The sequence below is a fragment of the Protopterus annectens genome, chromosome 15.part0 (genome assembly GCF_019279795.1).
Source record: "Protopterus annectens isolate FY-2018-M chromosome 15.part0, PAN1.0, whole genome shotgun sequence".
In the NCBI taxonomy this organism is placed as follows: Eukaryota; Metazoa; Chordata; order Ceratodontiformes; family Protopteridae; genus Protopterus; species Protopterus annectens.
Genome location: NC_056749.1, coordinates 570,277,208 through 570,296,151, shown reverse-complemented (window position 1 = coordinate 570,296,151; position 18,944 = coordinate 570,277,208). Strand labels below are relative to the sequence as shown.

General features: G+C 44.5%; 1 protein-coding gene across 1 annotated transcript in view; it reads left to right on the top strand.

Annotated features, from left to right (window-relative positions):
- LOC122789858 (formin-2-like) overlaps window positions 1-18,944 on the top strand; it is a gene marked incomplete at its 5' end in the record, with an annotated part of 2,118,086 nt that overhangs the window by 244,640 nt on the left and 1,854,502 nt on the right. Inside the window, 1 exon segment of the mRNA XM_044057292.1 lies at window positions 819-874. Within this exon segment, the coding sequence (XP_043913227.1) occupies window positions 819-874 (56 nt within the window).

Here is an 18,944-nt window from a genome sequence, read left to right as displayed (position 1 = left end):
GGTTTGTACTGGTGCACTATGAGATACCTGCTTAGCCACGAGCCAACCAGAAGTCTTCAAGCTTATAAATTGTCCGAGTCGGAGCCAAGGATCGGTTCCGAACCCGTACGTAAAAATGAAGGGTGAGATGGACTACCCACATGGAATGTTATGGTGAGTACATAACTTCTTTTTTTTGACTGAAGTCTAAGGACTTGTGTATAAATATTAGCGGTTACTTGAAATTGTACTTCTGCAAAGTGTGTACAGTGAATATAACAGCTGTGAAAATAGCACACTGGCGTAATTCTTTTATTCTCTCCACTATACTGCTTTACTATACTGCTTTGGTTTGTTCATGTTCACAATAATTATGCAGTTTGTTTTCCAAAAATTATATTTTATGTATTGTTGCAGATCTGGAATCCGGTGTAGATTATCCTTTGTGAATCAACTTGCTTGCAGTAGAAAGTTGCTGTACTGCAATGTGTAGCACTAACTCTGCTTTCTTGTTCTTCATGTCTGCACAAATGTCTGGGCTGCTGCTGTTTCTGTTCAGGTTTGAGGCATTTTATGGCGTTGTCCTAAACTTATGGCATAGGTTTTGTTGATACGTTACAATTCTAATGACATGCAAACTGAGAATGAGAGTGTAGAAGTGGTTTCTAGGAGAAAGCATTGCACAGTCATAAATACAGAGAAATAGTTGTTAAAAAAAATTTGTGGGAAGTTATGCATTTAGTTGAACAGCAGAAGTACGTGGGAGGACATTGCATCTCTGACTTGTTTTTTCTCACCATACAACGATGCCACCTAATCGTTTGTTTTGCTTTATCTAGAACATCAAGCTGCTGATTTGGAGCTGGTTGAACAAGAAAAAGACAATCAATTGTCGGTAAGCTACTTCATTTTTGATGCTGTTTGTTTAGCTGGAAAGTAACTTATTGCTTACTTTTCTTTTATCATAAATCTGTGTATTTTAACATTCCTTTTTTATTTCATACATTATGAGCTTCCCAGGTCAAAGGTTTCCATGCATTTCTCAGGACTAAGACCTGCGTTAAGATGGAAAGCTATATTAATTTTGCAATTGTCAGTTCTACACAGAAGTTAAAGACAAGCTCCATAGAGGAATAAAGGTCTGACTATAATGGATTGGGAACATATTGAAATGGCATGGGGGGCACAGAATCATAAAGCTTAGCCTGCAAATCTTATTTTAGGGAGTAGGGATGAGGAGTGTGTCTCCATATATGCCCTCTGTGATTGAAATGGTAGTGTCTGTGATTGAAATGGTAGTGGAAACTGAGGGTCTCAAGAAAGGTGTGGTCTGCAAGGGTGGTAGTGACAGTTCACTTCAATGAACGAGGGGTGTGGGATATGGACTAAGTGGACTTAGGCCCATTGCAATCCAAAGTTGTGAACATGAGTGAGCATGTCCATTGTAAAATAGGGCTACTATACATCCTTGATGTCCCAGCACAGGGAATACAGCAACTGTACTTGTCTGTTCTTTCTCAACTCCTGTTGACTTTGTGGATTGTTTTTCTCGTGGATCTGATGGGTGTTAGTTGGATATCTGCACATAAAGGGCAGTTTATTTCTGAGCCTATGGCTATTTATTTTAATACTTCTGTGGATACTTTTTCTGGTAGTTTAAACTGCTTTTAGTCCCTCCCCCCAAGTTCTCTCTAATCTTTGCTTTAATTTTGCTGAATTTCTTAGAGTACTTATTTTAATTTTGCTAAATTTACAAAAGATTTTAAATTATTGAAGTAGGAAACCTGACCATTTATATCTGTAAATGCAGTTTCCCACTTCCAAGGTTAGTATGTTCACAAATGACTGCTTGGCAGCCCAAGGGGTTGTAGTAGTTACTGACATCTCTTACCTCGACCTTCTTAGTAGCTATTAACAGTCATTTGATATTTGCTTTCATTATGTCATACAGTTTATGAAATGTTAAAACTGGTATCCAGTTTCCATTAATTCTCACAGACAGAGTTTTCAAAGTTTTGCAACTTTGACTAAGTAGGAAAATACTTTGATTTGTTGTAGTAGATTCCTTTAATGATACTTAAATGTAGTCTCTTATAAAATAAATGTTTTACCATCTTATCCTAAAATACTTGAAATGTTTTAATTGGAGAAAATGATAACATTTGAGTTACATAAGCTATTTAAATATCTATTTAAATATTGGGTTTCATACTTGCAAATTTTATCTGTGAAGTCTGTTTTATTGTGGATGAAAGCACTTTCTGTTATTTTATTGCTTTTTACTGTTTACTTCCACTGAGTTACTATGTATTATAGAAGACTTGAAGTGTATTTTTAATTTTAAATGGCAACTCAGCACGTAAAAATCAACTGCCAATCATTAGCGGACAGGAGTTCTGCTGTGGCACCCCCTAACCGGGAAAAGCCGAAAGACACAACAACAACAAAGAATATCAGCTTTATGACATAATAAAGCCAAGACTTCACCCTTGGTAACCCAAATTCAATTACCAAATTAGGATGCTGGAGGGCTCGACTAGGGAGGAGTGTGGAGTAAGTGGTCAGAGTTTGGTACGCCTGTCCTCACCTGTTCTCATTTCCTATTTCCCCACACTCTGTTTTTTACTTATATCTTTAGAAATAGTTTTACTTGGAAAAGGAACATTTTCAAATTCCTTGTGTAAAAACGGGGGGGGGGGGCTTCTAGTCCAGGTTTTTTATATATATATATATATATATATATGTGTGTGTGTGTGTGTGTGTGCATATATATATATATATATATATATATATATATATATATATATATATATATTCATACATAATACACACACACACACACACACACACACACACATATATATATATATATATATATATATATATATATATATATATATATAAAACCACAGTGAAAAACTTCTCTAAAGCAAATTTCACACTCCTCAAAACCGAGGTGGAATCCTTCAAAGCCCCCGGGCCTGTGGAAAATACGGCCCAGACTGCAGAATCCTTTATAAACGCATTCTATGAACACCTTCAGGAATGCATGGATCATGCGATCCCAAATAAAACCAAGACCCAATCCTCCAAAGGCAGACGTCCTGTCTGGTGGACCTCAGCCATAAACAAACTATACAATAGAAGGAGGAAGCTACTAAATGATAGAGCAAAATCCCAAAAAGGGAAGGCATCACTGATCAGTATTAGCAAAAAGCTACGGGCACTCATAAAATTGTCTAAGGCCAGCTTCGAGAGAAAAATTGCACAGGACACTAAGGATAATCGCAAGGCTTTCTTTAGTTATGTTAGGAACCTGGGTGGTAATTCCCAGATATGCTCAGAATTAGTCCAAAATGACAAAAAAATACACTGAACCCACAGACCTTGCCAACATCCTAGCTGACAGGTTCAGCACAAACTCCCCACCAAAAGGGCAAATATCTATCCCAGCAGAGTGCTGCCCCCCTGACATCTCAGATGCTCAGGTAAGAGCTGCCCTCTCCAAAGCAAAAAACACAGCATCAATGGGACCAGATGGTGTCCCGGGCAGCGTCCTACATGAACTCCAAGAAGAGCTAAACCCAAACATAAAACTACTGTTCAATCTCAGCCTTACTACAGGATATGTGCCCAAAGAGTGGTGTACAGCAACAGTGGTCCCTCTCCATAAAGGTGGTACCTCAACGGATCCTGGAAACTATCGCCCCATAAGCCTGACTAGCTTGGTCTGCAAAGCTATGGAAAGGATCATCATGGACCTCATAAATAAAGACATTGGGGACCTACAGACACTGGATCCTACCCAGTTTGGCTTTGTTAAGGGCAGATCCGGCCTCTTAAACCTGGTTGATTTCTTTGAAACAGTCACCAAGGCCATTGACGAGGGGAAGGTGGTCCACACAGCCTACCTAGACCTCGCAAAAGCCTTCGATACAATACCCCACTTGGGCATTATAGATAGGCTCACCAGCTTAAATATAAACCCCTCTGTCACTAGATGGATTGCAAACTGGCTCAAGGACAGAACCCACATGGTTAGAATTGCTGGAGCCATGTCAGACTCCAAACCAGTTACAAGTGGTGTCCCACAAGGCTCAGTCCTGGGACCTCTCTTGTTCGGTATATATTTCTGGGAGGTACAGGCCAACATGGAAGGACTGTGGCTGACCAAGTTCGCAGGTGACTGCAAACTGGGCGCCATAATCGACTCTCCAGCCGACACAAGCATCCTCCAAAAGGGCCTCACAGAAACAGACAACTGGTGCCAGAGCCATGGCCTCAAGCTAAATGCCAAAAGTGTATAGTCATCCCTTTGGCAAAAACAAAGTGCCCACAAATTACCACATAGGTGGTAATCCATTAAGTACAGAAGAAGTAATTAGGGACCTGGGGACCCAAGTTGATAGCAATCTCTCATTTGACAACCACGTAGCCAAAGTGGTTAGAAAAACATTTTATATAGCCCACCTAATCATGAAGGGATTCACATCTAGATCAGGGAGGTCATCGTGCCTCTTTACTCATCCCTCATCAGGCCCATAATTGAGTACAGTGCCCCTTTTGGGATGTACCTTACCAGACACCTGCAGCAACTGGAAAGACCTCAAAAGTACCTCACCAAGAGGATCAAAGGGCTCAAACAGATGCCATATGCTGCCCGGTTAAAGAAACTCCAGCTCTACTCAGTGGCATACCGCCTGTTCAGAGGCGATCTGTGCCTGACGATAAAGCCATGCCCAACCCGAATTAATGGACATGCTGCACCTCAGAAAATCCAAATCCAATCGAGCTACGCGTTCGAGAGACTTGAACCTCAGCACTGAAATAAATAGGACATGCTGGAGGGACAGATTCATAACCCAGAGGCTCCCTTCACTCTGGAATAAAATCCCAGTCCAGGTTAGGCAGAGTCCCTCATTGACTCTCTTCAAGAGGAATCTTGATGAGTGGATGGGAGATGGTAGGTTTACCCTGGGTATCACTTCTGTGTCACTGTTAGACAGAGGCACAGTATACTAACCTCGAAAAAGGGCATAGCAAAATAAATTTAAAATGGGTGGCGAAAGCCAAACACATTCTGGCTAGGCTTATAAATGCCCTAGGGCAGATAGCCTAGTATGAACCTATGAACCTATATATATATTCATATATAGTTAATATATATATGTTATACACACACACACACACACACACACATATATATATATATATATATATATATATATATATATATATATGGGTCTACCTGACATGGTCGACAGTTCATATGGTCGACAGTTTATTTGGTCGACAGTTCATTTGATTGACAAGCATTTTAGGTGGGGGGCTTCGCCCCACACACACCCCTATGTGGGGGGCTGTGCCCCCCTAACTATATATCAACTCCAGGGTTGCACAACATTGGGGAAGGGGGCAAATCTGCTTGTCGACCAAATGAACTGTCGATCATATGAACTGTCGACCATGTCAGCTAGACCCATAGATATATATATATATATATATATATATATATATATATATATATATATATATATAGAGAGAGAGAGAGAGGGCTTTCAGGTATGCAAAGAAGAGACAGATTTTGTGTGTGTGTGTGTATTTTTATGCGCGCACACATTCAAGCATTCTCGAATTGTTAGATCACTACAAGGGAATGCTTTTGGTTACCTTAGTTTGCTCTCGCATCATTCCCTATGCATTCTTGGCATAATACCATTTGAGTTTCCTTTAAGCCACTTTTGCAAGATATTAATTAGCTTGCTTAGACAAAGGAGTGCTGTATTCTATCACCATACTTTTTGTTACTTTTTGTGATCCTGTTGTACTCATAAGACTTTAATTTAGTTTGTACGTGAGCTTATTTTAATTTCTATGCCACTATAAATTTTACTAGACAGCAGTTTGTTTCTTTGACCAATACCACTCTGCCTGAATATTGCTGATCTCTGTCTGCATTTTATTTTGAATTGAAATTTTTCATTTATGGCTTGGTTACTTCTATTTTGCATCTTATTCTTGTATTACATTTGTTTCGTTTAAGTTTTCTGTTCTGATGGAGTTTTAAGAGGTCTTGGCTAGGGTCAGTTAGAAAAGTGGCTTTTGAGTTGCCACCCCTACTATAAATCTGATTTTGAACGCACTTCCCATCTCATCAGCTTGAGTACATTGAGGTCATTTGAGAAGGCTCCATCCCCTTAGTTTCTTAACCTTGAATTATCTTCTTTCTCCCTTCACACTTAACTTAAAAAATGCACTTTATTTAGCTCCTTTTACTGTATTTGTGTTTCTTACTAATTTATTTTGCTTTTGCTGCTGCTTCTTAAAAATGTTCAATTGCATTTATTCTGCTGCATTTATTACTGCTTGTTAGCCTGCTTAAATTGTAACCGTTAGTCTAAACCTCTTAGTTTTGGTTTATGCACTTTGGTACCAGGCCAGTTGTTTTACATTAAGAAGGGTTGACGTCTACACTCTTGTGGCAGGAGAGGTAGCTTACATCCTTCTAAGTTGGGAATTTCTGGTTGAAGGCTTTGTGTGTTATTCTAAAAGTGTCTTAGTTCTGGTTAAGCGCTTGGGCTTCAGGACAGTTATTTCACATTAAGATGGTTTGTGGTCTACACTGTTGTGAGAGGAGAGGATAGCCTCTACCCTTCTGAGCTGGGAGTTGCTGGTTGAAGGCTTATTGTCTGCTTATTTGAACTGTTTTTTTTCCCTGAAATTGTTGCACTTTGCTGTAGCATAGAGATTCATACATGTAGAATCTAGTTCTGTTTTTATAACTTCAACCTTAAACCAGGCCATCTTTTGTTGGTGAGGGTCCCCTGAAACCTAGTGGCAGAAGTTTGCAGGTAGAACTTATCTGATTGAAGGCTGCTGGAACAAGGGCTCACTTTTGAGCTTTTTTATTGGTTAACTTGTTTAAATCAGTTTGCTGTCATTTGCTACATAAGCACAAATTTGCTCAAATTTGTGCTTGTTTTAGCAAAGTGCCACATAATTTGGCAACCAGCTACTGCTCTGCTATATTTATCTGATCAGTCCAAGGCGTCTGCTGATCTCTGTAAAACTTAAGTAGAGTTCTTCACTGTATATTGCATTTTTGAACTGCATTTTTATCATATCTTTGCTTATATGAACTGCTTTTTTTTTTCTGAAATTGTTGCACTTTGTTTGCTGTAGCATAGATTAGATTCAGACCTGCTGAATCTAGTTGTGTTTGTATAACTTCAGCACTAAACCAGGCCAACTTTTGTTGGAGAGGGTTCCACTGCACCCTAGTGGCATGAGTGTGCATGTAGAACTCATCTGATTGAAGGTTGCTGGAACAGGTCTCAGGTTTGAGCTTGTTTATTGGTTAACTTGTTTAAATCAGTTTGCTCTCGTTTGCTGCATAAGCACCTCATTTGTGTGCTTTTGCATTGGTTTGCACTGGTTTGCACATCATCCACTGCCAAGCAGCGGTAGGTACCATTGCCGGTTATAGACACACACATGCACACATCTGCCTGCAAATTTTCTCTTAGTACTCTGCTGGTGCTCCATCAGTGAGTTCTCGTGATTGTCCCTCACTGACAAGTGATGCATTCAGCGAAGCTCTTGAGGTACCAACACAGATCCTACCCACTAGCCCTTCTTACTTTTTGTTCACTTCCCCTATCCTCTACTTTACCTGGTCCTTCCAGTCATATCCCTGTTTTCTGACCACATCAACTTACCTAGCATTGTGGATGGACAATTTCCCTCAGATTCTCCAGCAAGCCTGGTTGACATGGGCATCCTGAGGCAGTGTAGCAATTGCTTCATGTACAGTGACAACCCACTTCTTCTAGTCCACACACATTAATTATGTGAGAGATGCATCTATATTAAGAACCTAGAATCCAGGCTTTCTTGCTCACCAGTCAATTCATGTGATACTAAGCAGGTTGTCAGCATGAATACCTCACCTTCTGCATCTACCAAACCAGCACCACGTAAACCTACATATGTGGAGGTCCTTACCAGAAGCTTACCTAAACATCAGAGACCTCCCAAACACAAGCACAATACTCTGCAGAACATAATACACATAATATATCACACACCAGAGTCTCACCAGTCAAGCCCCTAAGGCACAACAAAAAAACAAACATCTTAAGTCACAGGCCACTCAGTTGTGAGACACACAGATCTCCCTCTCACCAGGTTGGATAAGGAAAAAGTCACAGTCATGGTCAGCTGTCTGTAAGGTGCCAGGATCTGTCACATCACACACACACTCAGGTCTCTCAACAACAGGCGCTGTTATAACTGTCAATGTCCATGTTGGTGTGAATGACTTGAGACATACCTCATTGGACTATATGAAGAGAGATGTGACTGAGCTCTCTGACTGTGTCTCAGGCAGGTAGGTCCTCAGCCTTAAGCAGCATTTTACCTTTGGCTAGGATGATACCTCAATACAAACAAAAAGTGATTGAGTTCAACAATTGGCTTAGTTTTTGGTGTCATTCTAAGGGGATCCAGTATCTGTCACCCTGGGATGGCATGATCAACAGACCTTATTGCTTGACCAGAGATGGTCTTCATCTGTCACCCCTGGGATTTTGGTTACTGGCTAAAGCTCTTGCCACCCCTATAATGCCTTTTTAGGCAGTGTCACAAGAACAAAATTCCCGATGCAAAAATATCCTCTAAAAGCAACCTCAAGGTTATGCTGCTTAAATGCTAGGAGTCTAAACCAGAAACTGTACTCACTGGAAGCAGTCTTCACCCGGGAAGATGCTGACATTTGTGCAGTCACTGAGACCTGTTTTAATGTTGCGGCAGCACCCCGGTTATACCAGGTTACATTTCCTTCCATGCATTCAGACCACAAACTGAAGGTGTCAGAACTAAAGGAGGTGGTGTATCAATATTCATTAAAGATATATACACCTCTAGATTGATTAAAACAACATGATTCCCTTGAACTACTTCATGTGCAATTGACTGTAGGTAAGGACCCTGTTCAGGTTATTGCCAGCTATAAGACCCCCTCCATGAATCAGGGCATCCACTCAGCCTAGTTGTATCTACTTGAGTCAATCAAGATACAACCAAACACCATGGTTTTGGGTGATTTTAATTACACATCCATTGACTGGGTAAATTATATGTGTTCTAACTTACTTGCCCAAAGGTTCCTGGACTTTAACTCCAATGCCCTGGACCAGCTGGTTGACACACCCACAAGGGGCTCAAACATCCTGGATCTGGTGCTCACCAACATGGGGGACTGTTGCACCACCCCCAGTGTGTGGCTATCCCTGGTGAGGTCTGACAAAAAAATCAGTTTTGCTAGAAGTAACTATAACACAACCCCCCCCCCCCCACACACACACATTTTGCAACAACTAGACTAAAAAACTTCTCCAAGGCCAATTACAACCTCTAACATGATGCATAAATAGCTTCATATCCCCTCCCCCCACTGATGGAACAGACATCTATGCTGAGTTATACAGCAATGCTTTATACGAGCACCTGTACAATTGCACTGACTCTGCCATACCTGATAGAACCCAAAGCAAGCACTTCAAGGAAAAACAAACTTGTGTGGTGGACAACTGCCATTAATAGCCTATACAGTAGGAGAAAGAATTACTGTCTAAGAGTAGGAAGGAATGGTTTCAAAACTGGAAAAAAATGCACTATCATCCCCTTCGGCAAGGATGGTGTTACTACAAGCTACCACATTAACAGCAATACCCTAAGCACACAGTCAGTGGTGAGAGATCTGGGTACACACAGGTCAACCGCAACCTTAACTTCAATCACCATATCTCCACAGTGGGAAGAAGGACATTTTATATTGCTCATCTCTTAAGTAAGGGCATTGCTTCCAGGAAAAAGAGGTTATAACCCCCCTGTAATCTTCCCTCATCAGGCTAATAATAGAGTACAATGCTCTCTTTGGTATGTTCCTTTCCAAACACCTGCTGCAATTGGAGAGACCACAAAGGTTCCTTACAATGAAAATTCAGGATCTTCAAGATCTGTCTTGTGCAGACAGACTGAAATCATTGTCACTTTACTCTGTGTCGTACAGACTGCTCAGAGGCGACCTGTGCCTTGTATATAGAGCAATCTCTGACCCAGCTTTAAGGAAATGCTGCACATTCACAAGTCTAATGGCACACGAGTCACTTGTACAAAAGACCTTACCTTGGCATGTCACATCAACAGAACTTACTGGAGAGACAAGTTTGTTTTACAGAGGTTGCCCAACCTCTGGAACAAGTGTCCTATTCATGTTAAAGAAAGCCCCTCATTGGCCCTGTTCTAAGTGTAATTTGGACAATTGGATGGATAACTGGAAATTCACCCCAGGGTTCCACCTGTTTCCCTCTTGGACAGGGGCAATAGGTGCTGATTTTAGTGTCTGCGTGAGCCAGACACCCTTGGAAACACTGGTTGAACTTGACTAGGCTTGTAAGGGCCCTGGGACCGTTAGCCTAGTAACCCCCAGAGATCCTATGATAAGACTTTGGGCATTCCATATCTTATAGATTGTGTTAAGGACTGATGTAATATCATTGCGTACAATCTTAATATTCTGACATCTCTCAACAGAACACTTGAACATTTTATACTGGTCCAAGTGCAACTAACTCTGGGCAAGACCGCAATTCAAATTGTAGCTTCTTACAGATCCCCCACCATGCCCCAGGATTCCCACTCCTCATTTCTTGATACATTGGAAAATATTAGGGTACAACCCAACACCCTAATAATGGGCGATTTCAACTACCCCACCATTAACTGGGAAAACTATTCATGTACCAACTCTTGTGCTCAACATTTTCTGGAATTCATAAATTCCAATGCCTTGGATCAACTTATCCACAACCCCACCAGGGGCAGCAATATCCTAGACCTGGTCATTACCAACATGGGCAACTGGTGTTCCACACCAGAGGTTATTTCCTCGTTGGTCAGATCTGACCACAAGCAAATCACCCTAGACATCCAGATCCCATCCCCACCACCCCATTAGGGAAACTATTGTAAAAAATTTCCCAAAGCCAACTTCACGCTTCTTAAGACAGAAGTGGCAAACTTCACAACACTCATGCTGACAGACAATAGAGATATGACTTCTGAATCCTATACAATTGCACTTTATAAGCACTTACATAAGTGCATGGATCGTGCAATCCTTAACAGAACCAAGATGCTATCCTCCAAAAAAGGAAACCAATCTGGTGATCCCCTGCTATAACCAAACTTTACAACAGAAGAAAGAAACTGTTGCAAAAAGGAGTAAAATCCCATGATTGGATGAACTCCGTGGTCAGCCTCAGTAAGAAACTGAGATCCCTCATAAAATACTCCAAAGCTAGTTACGAAAGCAAAAGTGCCACTGATTCTAAAGACAGCCACAAAGAATTCTATAGCTATGTCAATAATCTCAATGGCAACACTCAAATCTGCTCTGAGTTGCAGCACAGTGGCACTAAATATACAGAGCCAACTGATATTGCCAACATCCTGGCAGATAAGTTCAGTGCTAACTTTACCCCTCTCTCATCCCCTAAAGGGCCCATCTCTATACTGGAAGAATGCAAAGTGCCTGTAATCACGGCTGCACAGGTAAAAAACATACTCTCCAAAGCCAAGAACACAGCATCCATGGGACCTGACAACATCCCAGGCTGCGTTCTACATGAACTACAGAACGAACTGGCACCCCACCTAAGTACCATGTTCAATCATAGCCTCACCTCAGGCTTTGTGCCCACTGAATGGCACACAGCAACAGTTATCCCACTCCACAAAGCGGGAGCCACCGTGGACCCCGGGAACTACCGCCCTATTAGCCTGACGAGCCTGGTCTGCAAGGCTATGGAGCGTATCATCATGGAACTTATAAACAATGACATTGGTAATCTCCAAACTCTGGACCCCACCCAGTTCAGGTTTGTAAAAGGCAGATCATGTCTCCTAAACCTGATACACTTCTTTAGTGGTCACCAAAGCCGGAAATGAGGGTAAGGTGGTACACACAGCCTATCTAGATCTCGCCAAGGCTTTCAACACCATCCCCCACTCTGGAATTATAGACAAACTCACTAAACTAGGTGTAAATCCCCTATGTTACAGGATGGGTTGCCAACTGGCTCATAGCTTTGTATGTTAGGCAGAGATCGCCCCTGAGTAGGCGATATACGACAGAGTAAAGCTGGAGTTTTTTGAGACAGCCTGCGTAGGGCATCTGTTTGAGGCCAGTAATCCTCTTTGTGAGGTATTTCTGCACCCTTTCCAGTTGTAGATGCCTTGTGAGGTACATACCAAAAGGGGCGTTGTACTGTATAATGGGTCTAATGAGTGATGAGTAGAGGGGAACAATGACCTTTTTTTTTCTGGATGAGACCTTTTGTGATGAGGTGTGCTACGTTGAAGGATTTCCTGACCACTGTAGCAATGTGATTATCAAAGGGAGAGACTACTTTCCTCCTGTGTCCCAAGGTCTCTTATCACACTTTTGGTGTTAAGTAGACTACTGCCTATGTGGTAGTTCATGGGTACAGAGTTTTTACCAAAGGGGATGACAATGCACTTTTTGGCATTGAGCTTCAGGCCATGGCTTTGACACCAGGCATCTGTCTCAGTGATTCCCTTTTGTAGGATGTCCACATCATTAGGAGTTTCGATTATGGCTCCTAGTTTTCAGTCATCTGCAATCTTAGTTAGCCAAAGACCTTCTGTGTTAGCCTGTACTTCAGAGAAGTAGATACCAAACAGGATATGACCCAGGACTGAACCCTGTGGTACTCCACTTGTCACTGGTCTAAAGTCTGATTTGGAGTCTGCTACTTTCACAGTGTGGGTTCTGTCAGTAAGCCAGTTGGCAACTCATCTTGTGACATAGGGATTTATACCTAGTTTAGTGAGTTTATCTATAATTCCAGAGCGGGGGATGGTGTCGAACGCCTTGGCGAGAACTAGATTGGCTGTGTGAACCACCTTACCCTTATCTATGGCTTTGGTAACTGCTTTAAAGAAGTCTATCAGGTTTAGGAGACATGATCTGCCTTTTACAAACCTGAACTGTGTGACGTCCAGAGTTTGGAGATCTCCAATGTCTTTGCTTATGAGTTCCATGATGATACGTTCCATGGCCTTGCAGACCAGGCTCATCAGGCTAACGGGGCAGTAGTTTCTGGGGTCTGTCATGGTTCCCCCTTTGTGGAGTGGGATAACCATCACGGTGCGCCATTCAATGGGCACAAAGCCTGAGGTGAGGCTATGACTGAACCATGGTACTCAGGTGGGGTGCTAGTTCATTCTGTAGTTCATGTAGAAGGTAGCCTGTGATGTTGTCAGGTCCCATGTATGCTGTGTTCTTGGCTTTGGCGAGTGAGGATTTTACCTGTGCAGCCATGATTACAGGAACTTTGCATTCTTCTGGTATAGAGATAGGCCCTTTAGGGTGAGAGGGGGGTAAAGTTAGCACTGAACCTATCTGCCAGGATGTTGGCAATATCAGTTGGTTCTGTATATTTAGTGCCATTGTGCTGTAACTCAGAGCAGATCTGAGTGTTGCCATTGAGATTCTTGACATAGCTGTAGAATGCTTTGTGGTTGTCTTTAGAATCAGTGGCGCTTTTGTTTTCATAACTAGCTTTGGAGGATTTTATGAGGGATCTCAACCTCTTACTGAGGCTGACCAGGGAGTTCCTCCAATCATGGGATTTTACTCTTTTTTTGCAACAGTTTCTTTCTTCTATTGTAGAGTTTGTTTATGGCAGAAGACCACCAGATTGACTTCCTTTTTTTGGAGGATAGCATTTTAGTTCTGTTAGGGATAGCACGATCCATCCCTAAGTGCTTATAAAGTGCATTTGTGTAGGATTCGACAGTTGTACCTCTATTGCCCATCTGCATGGGTGTCGTGAAGTCTTAAGAAGTGTGAAGTTGGCTTTGGAGAAATTTGTTTCCCTAATGGGGGGTGGGGACGGGATGTGGATGTCTAGGGTGATTAGCTTGTGGTCGGATCTGACCAATAAGGAATTGGCCTCTGGTGTGGAACACCAGTCACCCATGTTGGTGAAGACCAGGTCTTGGATATTGCTGCCCCTGGTGGGGGTGTGGATAAGTTGATCCAAGGTGTTGGAATTTATGAATTCCAGAAAACGTTGAGCAAAAGAGTTGGTACATGAGTAGTTTTGCCAGTTAATAGTGGGATAGTTGAAATCACCCATTATTAGGGCATTGGGTTGTACCCTAATATTTTCATTGTACCAAGAAAAGAGGAGTGGGAATCATGGGCCATGGTGGGGTTCTGTAGCAAGCTACAATCTGGATTGCGGTCTTGCCCAGAGTTAGTTGAACTTAGATAATCTCAGATGCATTATTCTGAGCAACTAGCTTGGAGGTGTAAATATCCTTAATGAATATGGACACTCCTCTGCCTTTAGTGTTTCGGTCTGGGTTAGGCGGCCAAAAGGTGTAGTAAGAATTATAGCCTGGTAATGCAGGGGTGCTCTCTGGAGCTTTGAACCAGGTCGCTGTCACTGCACAGATGTCGATCTCCATTTTAAGGAGTACCTCGAGTGAGTGCATTTTGAGGTTTAGACTTCTAGCATTGGGTAGCATTACCCTCAAATTTTGCCTGCTTGTACCTGTTATGGTGGTGAATTTGTCATTTGAACCTTGCCTAAAAAAAGGCACTATAGGGATGGCAAGATCCTTTGCCAGTATCCGGAATCCCAAGGGTGACAGGTGCAGGCCATCTCTGGCAAAGCATCGCGGTCTGTCGATCTTGTCATCCCAGCCAGACAGATACTGGACTCCCTTAGAATGACACCAGAAGCTTAGTCAATTGTTTAAGTCAATCATTTTGCCCTTGTACTGTGGTATCATTCTGGGTGATGGCAGGATGCTACTCAGGGCTAGGTCATACCTGCCTATGCTACAAGATCGGAGAGCTCCTCCATGCTTCTTTTCATGTAGTCAAGGGAGGTACATCTCAGGTCATTCACACCAACATGGACAATGACAGGGTCATATTTGTACTTGTTGTGGAGTGACCTGAGTGCATGCGTTATGTGGTGGATCCTGGCACCCGACAAGCAGCTGACAGTAACTTTCTCCTTGTTTAGCCTGGTGAGTGGAACATCAGTGTGCCTGACTATAGAGTCAACTATGACTAGAGTGTTGGGTATGTTATGCCTTATGGGCTGTAGTTGAGTGGCACACTGAGTTTGTGGGCTATGTGTCATTTGGGTTGAGTTGGGGTATGGAGGTTACTTGCATTTCTGCTTTGGAGGTCTTGGTTGTTTGGGCAGATTTTTATTGAGAGCCTCCACGAATGTAGGCGTGTGTTTTGTGCTTCTATGTATGTGCTTTGGTGGTGTAGGTTTTGAGGGACTATGTGATGAGAGTCGTGTGGTGCAAGTGTTTACCTTCTTCTCTTGACTGTCTAGTCCAGTCTTCGGTGAAGAGACCATCTGAAGTAGTTACTTCATTTGATCTGCAACCTGTGGGTGTCTGATCCGACCTCTGATCCGATCCGGCAGCTTTCCAAGATCCGAGCTCCTAGCTCCTCCCCCCTACCCATAATCCCCTAGTACCAACCACATTACCTCAGATCGTTTTTTGCCGCGGCTAAAGAAACTTCCTTGTGAAGAGCTCCTGGCTGGGTGAGATCATTGCTGGTTTTTAAACCAATTTTTCTCTCAAAGTTTTCGTGTGTGTGTGTTAGTTTCCCTTTTCTGCTTCTTCTGCTAGTTTTTTGGGTCACTTTTGTTTAATTTATAACTAATTTATCTTCACTCCCCTCCCCCTCCTAGTGTTTGGGTGTGTGTGTGAAAGATGTCAGAAGGGCCTAAGGCCATTTTCTCTAAATGTACTGAGTGTGGCCACAAGCTTTCTCCAGCTGATGGCCACACTCAGTGCGTTTTGTGCCTGGGGACAGCCCATTTGTCAGAGGCCTGCCAAATCTGTGCGGCCTTTAACCCCGGGCACTCCGGGATAGGAAGAACAAGCTGATCCTGGCGGGAAAGCTCCCCCAGGAGTCGGGTTCTTCTTCCTCTCCCGTTCGGGCTCCAGCTGCTTCAGCAGCTTCGGCGCCATCTATCCCCTTAGCTCTACCCGGGACTCAACCTCCCTCATCGGGTTTGAGCTCTGGGGAAACTAGTGCCTCTTCCCTCAGAGAGAAGAGGCACAAGGATAAGGATGGACATAAGTCCCATAAAAGGTGGGCCGAATCTCATCCTTCGGCTCCGCCAACAAAACTATTAAAATCTCCCTTGAGGGTCTCCGGATCCCCCTCCTCTCGGCGCCGTTCGCCCTGTTTTTCGCCGGAGGAGGAGGATAGGTCTCCCTCGAGATCTTTGAGGCGGCCCTCCCGGCCTGCCTCTACTACTTCATCTAGGTCGACCCGAAGCATCTCCGAAGCGGATATGGATAGGATGATGCGTCGGTTCTTACAGACCCAAATGCAGATGGGGATGCTCTCGCCTCCCCACCCTCTGGGGGGGAGTACAGGCCCCATATTTGCCCCGATCACTCCTTCTCCGACTCATTTTCGGGTCTCGGAGTCATCGGATCCAGGCCCTTTCGGACCCGGGGAATTGTCGGCGCCGATAGCGGTTGTCTCTTCGACGCCGACTATACCTTCGAGCTTGTCGGACCCAAGCTCTCGGGGCCGAGGGCTGGGCGTCGGATCCGAGGGAGTTGCTGCATCTTCGGCGCTGTTGGCGTCGGAGCACACCTCTGCCTCGGCGCCGACTGCATCGGCTCCGACCCCGATCCCTTCCTCGGATCCGAGGAGATTGCTCTCAGAGGCTGGTGAGAGTGGCTTTCCTTTGGCTTTTGAGGTAGTGGAGAGGGTACTGTCGAGGTCCTCCAGATCCCCGACCCGGGCTTCGGATCCACCCGTACCCCCACTGTATGAGGGTCTGTCTTCCATCATCCGTCCATCTGGACAGCCTGCCCAAGCCCTCCAGCTAGTTCCCATGGAGGAACAACAACCGGTGGACGAGCCCTCTTTGGACAGTCCCACCGAGGAGGTCCCTCGAAAACATTGGTGCAAAAAGAGGCAACTGGACTCTCCCTAGTCCATTACCACAGACACGGACTTAGATGATACGGAGGGTTCCCCAAGGTCACCCCCTGAAGATGTCTCCTTTGGAGACATCATGGAAATGCTGCGTATTAGAGGGGGGTGGTCAGCCCAAAAGCCTTCCCTTGATGAGACCGTGTTCCTGGAGGCCTTTGAGGCAGGCCCATCTACCTCCTGGGTGTCCCCTCCGGCCGACCCCCTGGTGGACTTAATTACCACCAGGGCTTGGAAGGAGCCCGACACAGTGGAGCCAATTCCAAGGCGACCCGATAAAGTCCTCAGCCCACCCACAGATAGACCGTCTTGGGCCAAAGGAACCCCCGTTGATGCTATGTTGGTGGCGGCGGCCACCAAGAAAGAACTTGCACAGGAGAGTTCTTCGGTTCACCCGCCGGATAAGGAATCTCGAGCGCTTGACCAGATTGGGAAGCGGATGTTTGCTTCAGCGACCTTTTCCATAAGGGCGCTGAACTATATGGCACATACTATTAGGCTACAGCGAGACTTGATTAAGGAATACGCTGCAGCCCCCCCAGAGTCTGTCGGTCCCAGACAAAAAGTTTTTTGAGACTCGAATGGCCACTCTAAAATCCATCTCAAATACTTCTATGCGGCTTCTCTCCCATGCAACAGAGGGAGCCGCTAGAGCTAGCGGAGCCGGGGTCATCTTGCGACGTCTCTCCTGGCTCCGTCTGTGCGACTTCACGGACCCCTTCAAGGCGTCCTTCGCGAACGCCCCTTTTGACGATTCTGCCTTGTTTGGCAAAACTGTTCGCGATACGCTGGTCCAAAGCGAAAAGGACGGGAAGATGCTGTCTGCCGTCGGAGTCCGCTTCTCTAATCCCCAAAGATCCTTCTCCAGGAATCAGAGGGGATAAAAGAAGTTGTGGTTCCGTAAGTCTCAGCAGTCCCATCCTGCTGCGGACCACTCATCCTCCAGAGGCAGAGGAGGACAAGGTGGACGCCGGCCCAGAGGCAGAGGGGGGCCGTGTAATTTCGGGTCTAGAGAACCTTTCTCAGACAGACCCGCGCAACAGCCCTGAGGGCTTGCCCGACTGTCCCTCTCTGGAGGCAGTCGGGGGGCGATTGTCGGAGCACCTGTCAAACTGGGAGTCCCTTACAACAGATCGATGGGTGCTCCGGATCATATCCAGAGGTTACTCTATTCCATTCATAAACCTTCCCCCCAAATCCAAACGCCTCCCCAATGTCCCACCCGATCAGAGGGAGGCAGCGGCTTTGGAAATTTCAAAGCTGCTAAGAAAAAGAGCCATCCAGCCCGTCCCCCCAGACCAGTCCGGATTGGGTTATTACTCCAGGTTCTTTTTGGTGCCAAAGAAAACGGGTGACCTCAGACCCATATTAGACCTTTCCGCCCTGAACCTGTTCATACCCAAAGAAAAGTTCCGGATGGTCACTCTCCAATCTATTCTCCCCCTGCTGCGGGAGAATGACTGGATGTGCTCGCTAGACCTCAAGGATGCATATTGCCACATATTAATGGACAAACGATCCAGGAGGTTTCTCCGCTTCCGGCTTGGAGTCAGTCATTATCAATTCAGGGTTCTTCCATTCTGCCTCACCTCAGCCCCCCAGAGTGTTCACCAAGGTCATGGCAGTGGTTGCAGCCCACCTGAGACTCCAGGGCATTCAGGTCTTCCCTTACCTAGATGACTGGCTCCTCACTGTGACCAACAAGCATCAGCTCTGTGTGGCGAGAGATTATGCTCTGTCTCTGGCCCACAACCTAGGCATCTCAGTAAATGAGCAGAAATCCTGCCTGTGCCCCACTCATGCCCTAGAATTCATAGGGGCCAGGTTAGATACACAAATCTCCAAGGTTGTTCTAACGTCAGTCAGGCTGAACAGCTTG